The sequence below is a fragment of the Gastrolobium bilobum genome, unplaced genomic scaffold (assembly GCF_033153095.1).
Source record: "Gastrolobium bilobum isolate Gb01-03AN ecotype WA unplaced genomic scaffold, APGP_CSIRO_Gbil_v1 utg26659, whole genome shotgun sequence".
Classification (NCBI taxonomy): domain Eukaryota; kingdom Viridiplantae; phylum Streptophyta; class Magnoliopsida; order Fabales; family Fabaceae; genus Gastrolobium; species Gastrolobium bilobum.
In genome coordinates, this window is record NW_026896616.1 from 103,347 (window position 1) to 113,224 (window position 9,878).

At 35.7% G+C, this 9,878-nt stretch overlaps 1 protein-coding gene across 1 annotated transcript; it reads right to left on the bottom strand.

The window, feature by feature from the left end:
* Positions 1 to 867: 867 nt before the first annotated feature.
* Positions 868 to 2,883, bottom strand: LOC133300996 (uncharacterized). The gene is made up of 3 exons (XM_061500588.1): positions 2,603 to 2,883; positions 1,022 to 1,449; positions 868 to 926 (listed from the first exon to the last, which is right to left on the bottom strand). The coding sequence occupies exons 1-3, from the start codon at positions 2,881 to 2,883 to the stop codon at positions 868 to 870; spliced, it is 768 nt and encodes a 255-aa protein (XP_061356572.1).
* Between the last annotated feature and the right edge of the window lie 6,995 nt (positions 2,884 to 9,878).

Genomic DNA, 9,878 nt, shown 5'->3' on the forward strand with positions numbered 1-9,878 from the left:
TATTTGGATATCAATTCCACAATGAACTTGATATCTGAATCAACAAACAGTTCATCCATATCATCAGAAGTTATTTTGCTTGATAGAAAAATCTCAGAAGTTATGTTGGACCCAGTTGAGTATTTTAGAATTGAATTTCCTGATATTAGTGTGGTAAAGGAAAACCAGCGAATGGTTACTGAATACTTCAATTTGGCTTCTCATGGTTCTACTTCTTCTTCAAAGTCTAACTCAGGAGAGCTAATACCATTTCTTCAACTCAGTGCATCACCTATGTGCAAATTATTTTAAACTGGGACAACAAAAGCAGGAGCCTAGATGATGTTCATATGAAATTGGAAGTTCTTAAACATTGCATAGTACAGAAGGAAAGGCATGAAAGTAATCAACATGGAAGATGCTTTAAAAGAAGACTTTCACATAGACTTCAAGAAATACTATGACTAGGAAGAGTCATTATAGAATATTGTGTATGAGTTGTAACTTTGATTTTAGTAGTCATTATAGAATATCGATGTCAATGTAATATAAATCCATGTACATTGCTATTCGATTTCTATAGCTCAATATATGTGCATTGAAAGTTTGATGTATTGCTGTTAGATTTTTAGCGTGATGCAAAGTTTGCTGTTTTGCTGTCAAATTTTCAGCAAAACAGTTTGCTTCACTAAACTACTGCGAACTGTAGATACATCAAAATAATTTAAAATTTTCCATAAATAAACTATATCAAGATTTATTTACAATGCAATTCCTTACATTCAAAAAATACATCTACAACTCAACTTATGCACAAAATAATTCATCTATGTCAAAACAATTCAGCCATGTTAAAGCTTCATCTTCATTGAAAAATCTACAATGTCATCAGGGACAGCTTTCAAATGAAACTATTATTCGTTTTGCTTCTCTCTTGCAGCATCCATCTACAAATGAAAAATAACATTTTTTTATCAAGTTCAGAGAGGAAAGACATAGCATAAATAGGAAAAATATATGAGAAATATCATTTGCTTCTTACAACTGGACTTATTATGACCCTTCTCTCGACAATAACTGCAAGCATTTTGTTGTTTGACTGCTAACTCAATGCTTGATTTTATTCGTGAAGCAACTTTTGGACGCCCCTTAGTTTTGATTGCTTGAGTGGGGTCTCGAACATAATTAAGTGAAACTTGAGAAGGAATGAAACCACTTTGCGAAGGTACAATTGAGGTTATGGTTTCTTCTTCGGTTCTTTTTCTCTTTCTTTCTAATTGTTGTTGAATAAATTTATCAACAATAGCATCAAATCTTCTAATTTCATGAAAACAATCTTTTGCTTCAGAAATAGCCAAATTGCACTTCGACTGAGTTGACAACAAAGACAACTCACTTACTTCACGGGTTGTTGTTTCAGAATGAACATACAAAAGATTTTCAGCCTTATAGCTTGCATTCATGGTCCATCTAGTCAAAATATACTTTTCAGGAAGGATCATCATTTGTTTCTTCTTGAAGATGTACAAAATATGTTTGCATAAAATCCCCATTGTAACATCCCGAGCGCTGACGAGGGCGGAGAGTGATCGCCGGTGCAAAGAGGCGCAGACAAGGAGCGGCTCCTGACAGGCTTCCAGCGGGGGGTTACATGCATGAATGAATCAAATCAACACCCGAAAGAAAGGGATTCCAAAGGTTGTGCAGGTATAGGACTACACAGTTCGGGATAGCTTATAAGAATTAATTGGTACTACCTATGCTAACAAGATGCATCTGTTTTTCGGTAATCCGGATCGGAAGAACTTCACAGTTAAGCGTGATTGACTTGGAGCAATTCTGGGATGGGTGACCTCCTGGGAAGTTTTCCCGAGAAATGTGCGAGTGAGGAAAAAGCACACTGAAAAGTCTCGTGTTAATATGTGGGGATAGTCATTGATTCTTGAAGTAGTCGGGCGTTACAAGTGGTATCAGAGTAGGGCCTCTCATCCAGTACGGTGTGGTTCGAGGACGAACCAGTCGGAAGCTGGTGGGCATGTAACATCCCAAGCGCTGACGAGGGCAGAGAGTGATCGCCGGTGCAAAGAGGCGCAGACAAGGAGCGGCTCCTGACAGGCTTCCAGCGGGGGGTTACATGCATGAATGAATCGAATCGACACCCGAAAGAGAGGGATTCCAAAGGCTGTGCAGGTATAAGACTGCACAGTTTGGGATAACTTATAAGAATTAATTGGTACTACCTATGCTAACAAGATGCATCTGCTTTTCGGTAACCCGGATCGGAAGAACTCCACAGTTAAGCGTGCTTGACTTGGAGCAATTCTGGGATGGGTGACCTCCTGGGAAGTTTTCTCGAGAAGTGTGCGAGTGAGGAAAAAGCAAACTGAAAAGTCTCGTGTTAGTATGTGGGGATAGTCATTGATTCTTGAAGCGGTCGGGCGTTACACCTATAGTCTCAAACTTTGCACAAGAACAATGAGTAGTGGAACTTTCTATCAAATTGGAATCAACAATTGCCCATAACTCTTTATTACAGTACCTAATATTATGCTCGTCTGTTGACATCTTTTCATGAAAATAATCTTGTGTGGCAGCCCTCCACTCTTTTTTAAAAATTTCAAACAGTTTTCTTATGTTGCGCTCTCCAGCTATTGCTTCAATTGGATGATTACTCTCCAAATTTGCTTTTGTATTTCTAGTTTTAAAATCTTCATCTTCTTCTGCATCTCTTCTAGACTTGATTGCTTTATCATATTGGGTAACAAAGTCATTTAACATTGTGTTGGAGTTGACATATCCATCAAAAAATGCATTGATGCTCTCACTTCGGCCACTTGTAGGCATTCCAGCAAAAAAAGTATCTTTTAAGTATGCCTTTACCCAATGGTTACGTGAAGCACACATGTTAACCAACCAACTACTTACTTTAATATCATAGTTAGTTCTTAATACTTCCTATTTGTCTTCAAATTCATCTATGCTTCGACTTTTATACCATGCATGAAAGTCAACATCAAAAATATCTGTAAAATGTGCACGTAATGCTTGACTATGCTCCAAAACATGCTTTTTGATGTGCCATGCACAAAAACGATATCGTGCTTTTGGAAATATCTTAGCAAATGCTTTCCCAGTTGCTTTGTCTTGTTCAGTAATAATCTCAACAGGAGACTTATCAAACATGCATATCCAAAACTGTTCAAACAACCAAGTAAAAGTTGCCTCTGTTTCATCCTCTAACAAAGCAGCAGCAATTAAAATTGATTGCCCATGGTGATTAACTACAACAAAAGGGGAAAAAGGAAACTTGAACTTGTTTGTAAGTCACGTCAAAGACAAGGACTTCCCCAAATTGACCATAGGAAGCTCTCGACCTACCATCCGCCCAAAAGACGCTTCTTAATGTACCATCTTCTGCCAGCTGCATATCAAAATAAAAACATCCATCATGAGTAGACTTCTTTTGAAAGTGTTTGATGATGCCCTGACATTCTCGTCCTACATTATTCTTACGTTGGCTTGATATAATAGTGCTGATTTGACCCGGAGAGATGTTCACTTATTTATTCATGGCATTCACCACCTTTGAGATTTTTGAAGACGTTAAACCCTCCTCATAAAGTTTAGAAACAATGGATTTAGTAAAATCGGAGCGACGTAAGTCATTATGAGAAGGAAACTTATTCACCTTAGACGGAGTGTTAATCAATGGATGATTATGTGAATCATTGAACTTCTCCACTTTCCATAATCCATTCACCAACTTTATTTGGAACATCCCCAAACAATCAGTCCTTGTATCCCTTCTCCTTTTGACATTGCTAACATCAATTCTTTTATCATTTAGATTCTTGACTCCTTGCTTTGAGCACACATAATTCAACAAATGTGGTTATTGTGTTCTTCTACTCTTGTTAAAGTAACGCTTACGTATTCCAAACCCCTTAACTTTTGTAAAATCATTATAAAAATCGTAGGCTTCTTCAGCTGTGTCAAAAACTCTACCCAATATAGGAGGCTCATTAAACTCACTATCATCTCCCATAATTTCTTGGCAATTGTCTTGCGTACAATCACCATCTTTGTCTTGATTCATAATTTCACACTGGACCATCTTCGCTTATCTCATCACTCTCTTTCTCCAATTCAACAACGTCATCTAAAGATACTACACTTTCACTCATGTCTTCAATAGTTGTTATTTGGGAATGTTCCATCAATAGCATGTAAAGACGAAAAAAGAAAGGAATCATGAGTCTATATATTTAGTTTGTTGTTTGTATCAAGAACAAAATAGAAAATTTGAGAATATACATGTTGTTTGTGATCAAAAAGCAAAAAACTACTCTACGAAAAAAAAGCAAGAACAAAATGGAAGAGTCTATATATTCAGTTTCTTGTTTGTGAATTCAAACAAGAGAGGAATAGAGTGGAGAACAAGAAGGAAGAGTGCTCAACGGTTCAAAGCTAATCTAGTAACCACAGTGGCTCTAATAAGTGACATAGCCATAATTAGACCTTCTAATGTGGGTTCACTTTCTAATTTAAATTCCCTCTTTATGTACAAAATGGATCCTGCATACAAAAAATAAAGCAAGAACAATGATGAAGATGCAACGTTGACTTGGCTAACCAAATGAAAAATCTCACAAATAGGAAAATAGAAAATGACCTACAATTGTAGCATTATCCCATCCTTGCAGCAAGTTACCAATTGCAGCATCAACGACAATAAGAATAGCTTCAGTCATTTTTTTTATTTTTCTTTTACAAAAGAATTAAATTTGAAATTTGGGGGCATGTGGGAGAGATTGCTCTTTCTTTCTTTTTCCTCAAATGATTAACTAATACTAGGTTGGTGTAGCAGTACCGCAATAACACGTCAATGGCAAAACAAGACAAAGTAAATTATCAAAGGATCATCATTCACACGACACGACATATCTAAATTACTATGCATTTACATCTATGGTCCAATATCAACTTAATCAACCTAGATGAGCATCAATGTAGAAGACAAGAAAAACCCTGTAAATTATAGCAACCACCCAAATCACAAATCTTCGCAAAAGCTATATAGTAGTGAAATAACTGAAATTCAGGTACAGAGCAGCATAATTTCACGTACCAGAGAGACGAAGATGAAGATGATTCAAACAAAAACCCTAGGCTTCAATAAGGAAGCGCAAGAAAAAGATACGAAGATGACTATGAAAGAAGAAACAAAATAGAACAGAGAAGGCTGGCGAACGAGATGAATACGAAAGAGTTGCACCGTAAGAAATTTGATTTTTAAAAAAGGACCAAAACGACACCGTTTAATTGCACAATAGACACTCTTATCTAAAGTCACAGCAGACACTCTAATCCCAAAAAAATGCATTTTGTTTACTAACACCAAGAAAGCTTCACCATTTTAATTTCGTATGTATATTTCTTGTACCATTTCACGTGGACACAAGTAAATGTAGAGCCATCTTCTTGAATCTTTGATTACTTAAATCAATCTATTATTTTTTTCTTCATTTAATTTTTTCATTATAAGTATCAAAACAAAATAAATATACTTTATTCAATCAAAAAAATGCATACCTACACGTCTTTATAGAGAAAAGGATGGTAAAATCAACGAGGTGCTACTTCTTGGTTGAAGACGGCTCCAAATTATTTATTATTATATCCACCTTGAAGATACATGAATATGGTAGAACATATGACTCAAGATGTGATCGGGGTTCAGAGCATTTTTGTCAAACTCCTGCAGAATAGTTTATGGGCAAGGCCAACACAAATTCAAGTAGGTTTAAACACACAAATTATTTGGTTGGTCCTAAATATCTCTAATAGATTTTATTCTTTACTTTCTTCTCCCAACCTCCTTCTTTACCTCTATTTTGTGCTCTTTCTACCTATAACACCCAACAATACTTCTGTTGTTAACATCATGATATTATAGCATACACAGCGGAAGGTTTTATTGAATAATTAAAGAAACGTCTTGTAAAAATACGAATAAACTTTTTCCAACACATTTTCTGAAAATATTTCTAAAAACGTTCACAGGAGATATCGCGAAAGCATAAATCTAAAACACATAATTACTAATTATTCATATTTGATAGTATTAGTGGCCATTGACTAACCGGATATGACAACAAGTGTTATTCCTGCCAGAGTCTCATGGACAGCATAACGGTTGTTAAACGGATAACTGAGAGATAAGAATCTCATACACAATCACACCTAATAAACATAGTTACATAACAGAGAGCTTGCAAGTCCCATACGGACTGCAATCCCCTCATAGGGTCAGTACATAAATAATGGCTTCGTGCCCAAATTAATACATCCATACATCATGTCTATATGTCCTCATCACATGCATCTAACATAACTTGTAACAAAACAACCATAATCCAGAAGCTCAATTAATAACAAACCTGAGCATTATTACATACAGCAACATAGTCTCAAAATAAGCTAACTAGGCATGTCAAAACACTACACATGCCACATAACAACATAACAGCATAAAATAAACAGCAGCCTCAATCCACTAATCCGTAGCTGGGCCCTTGCCCTTAGACTGCACACTGCTACCATGGGTACCTGAAATGATGTCCCCAAAAAAAGGTGAGATAACAACATCTCAGTAAGCTCAAGGTTCTCAGAGAATCCTCTAATCCTCTGAGCTCACTTCCTGTATGACAAGTAAAATATAAAGCATATATAACAAACATACAGCATAAACATAGCATCATACATCATCGTCTGGTTAACTATTCAAGTGCTCTTCCCAAGAATAGCTAACTAACATGTCCAACATGCCTATTTTGACTTTCAGGGTCAAGCCATAAACAATCAACACAAACTGTAGTATGAAATAACTCTCAGGGTCAAGCCATAGGCAGCCTACATACATATTCACTGGCCAGGAACCTCAAAACATACATCATCAGTGCATCATCAAAACATCAAGAATCATATAATATCTATATGAATGTGAATAAATGCACATATACCACATATCACATACTTTCATACCATTCAACCATAATGCCCATCATCATGGTGGGGCCACAAGAGAGGGGAGCAACCAAAACCAGGATCTTATCTGAAGGAGCTTAGCACAAGCCCACGCTCCAATATAACACGTATGCTCTAAATAAATCCTCAAGTGCAAGGTTCTCTAGGCACACCTAGAGTAGGAATCATTCACATCATTAATTAAATAGTAATTAACCAAGTCATATACAAGACTTAACCATTTAATGATTCCACTTTACATACTTATATGGAAATAATATCCCCAACACAAGTCTAGACCATTAATTACATAATTACATGTTTTAGTTCATAAGGAATTGTTATCTTACAACAAAATTAACTGTATGATTTAAGCACTTCAATCAACTTAGAATTACACTCTAAGGCAACTAAGATAACTTTTATTATTTTTAACTCATCCTAGCCATATATATCCTTCATGGCTGCGACATACATAGGGTACGTAAGGTGTTCATTTGTTCCCTAAGTCCACAATAACTCATTAGACACTTAGTCCATTAATAAACTCTTTTAGATTGAGGCCTTTTTCACTTAACTTATAACTAATCAAGACATTTATCATCAATATATATCATTCATAACCTTGAATATTAATTATTATAAGTTACTAAGGGGTTCTCATAAACTCACTTAGCCTAAATCTCACTTTTACGATTTTCCTATAAATGTCCACTCTTCTTTTTTTGTCACTGTGCGCAACTCACTTGTGATAACATTCTCATCTTTCAGTATGTTAATCTAGACTCAATTATATTTCCAACAAGGTATCACATGCCTCATTTGGGGTTCTCTAGCTCCGGTTATCACCGTTTGAAGTTGGACAAGCAAAACTGTCTGCCAACTCCAAACAGAGCCCCAAACATCCCTCACCATTTCTTCTATTCTGGAAAATCTACTAAACCAATTTCTATCAAATTTTTATTTAAAAAACTAGGCACCTTCAGTTTTAATTTGATATATCATGAGCCTAATTTGACTAAGAACTGAGGGAGAGACAATTCATGGAAGATGCAGTCACGTACAACCCTTGCACATGGCCTCCCTGGGCAGTCTCCACTCAATCAGACTTATAGAATGCTACACATCTTCAAATATTACTAAATTTTGATACAACATGGCTTATATCTCAAGCTTTAAAATGATGTATGGCACATATCTATTGGACCTCTATGGAGGGAGATATTCTCTTCCAAAATTAGCTTAAAAACTGGTGATTTAACCATAGTGGGTTTAATTAGCAAATCCTAATTAGGTTTAGTTGGAAACCCTAAGTTACTTTAATTATACGATTTTTCCATTATTAGGTCACTTATACATTCACACATATTCACATTAGGTCTTAGTTCATTAATTTCACTAATTATATAATTAGTGCTTCTAAACCCTAATTAGGTCCAATTTTAGGATTTTATAATTAATTAGTCCATTAAGCATGGTCCACCTCACTTAAACCTTAGATTAGTATCCTAATTAGGTCTTGAACCAATATTTAACATACTAACCCTAATTGGCCGAATTTTTTAAGTGCTATAAACAAGGTTTTTAGCTTGCCAACTTTCCCATTGCTTTAGTTAATTAAGTCCTACACTTAATTAGTCTACTAATCTATTATTTAATTAAATTTTAAACATAAAATCCTAATTATACTCATTAGGGTAGATTTTACATGATAGTGTCATTAGGGTTCCAAAGCCATCCTTAATCAAGATTAGGGTTCTTAATTTAAAGATTACATTTTTAACAATTTTTATTGGTCCCACTTATGATTTTCCACCCTTTAACACTTCAAGAATCCATTTTTACAAAAATCAAAACATCAACCCCACAAGAAAGCATGGTGGCCGAATTGCAAAGGTGGTTGGAGGAGGGTTTTGGTCACCATTTCACTAAGGTTTCATGCTTACTTCTTCAAGTGAGCACCAAGGCTTCAAGCTCCCATCTTTCTCAAGCAAAAATACTTTCTTTCCACAAAGAACACACCTTTAAGCAAGGCACTATGTTAGAACTCAAGAACACAACTCAAAGGAGAGATTTTTCAAGAACAAGGTTCAAGAGACTTACACTAGAATTCAAGGGAATAAGCACCAAAGGAGTGTTTATAACACCTCGCATTTCTAATTTTAAATATTAAAATATTAAATGAGTAATTAAGTGAAGGATTAGTGAATATCCTAAAGATTATGCCAAAATACAAAGAAAAGACAAAACGGTAATTAGCCAACACGCAACCCTAGGAAGATAAAAATTTAGTTGAAGGTCCCAGATGATAAAAATAACCCTGGAAATGGATTCAGAACGAAAAATTGAGTGGTTAGGCAAGTTTCAGAAAAATCAGTGAATAGTATTTTTATCGGGTCAAAATACCGCAGAACGATTGCACCGTAAAACATGCCAGTTGAGTTTTGAGCTCTAGATATGAGTTATAAATGGTCTATAGAACTAGGAAATATGATTTTTGATAATATTTGATGGAATTAAGTCAGTTTGGGGAAGCGTGCCAACGGCACGCGCAACAGCTTAAAACAGTGTTTTCTCCGAACGATCGGAAAATTCAGGATTCATATGATCAAGTATAATTAAAGGAGAATAGTTAATGTTAAAAATTAGAGTTTCTATATAGGTGGTGAATTATTGGACGTTTAGTGATAGTTCAGATGAAATTTCGATCGCGTGACGTGGCATGGGACCCACCCACTTAAACCTCACTTAAGCCACCTCACCCTCGCTATTCATCATCACCTTTCTTTCCCTCTTCCTTGCCAAACCCGAGCTGCAGCCCTCTCTCCCCCCTTCATTGTGCAAAATTTCATTTGATCACAACTTAGTCGTTT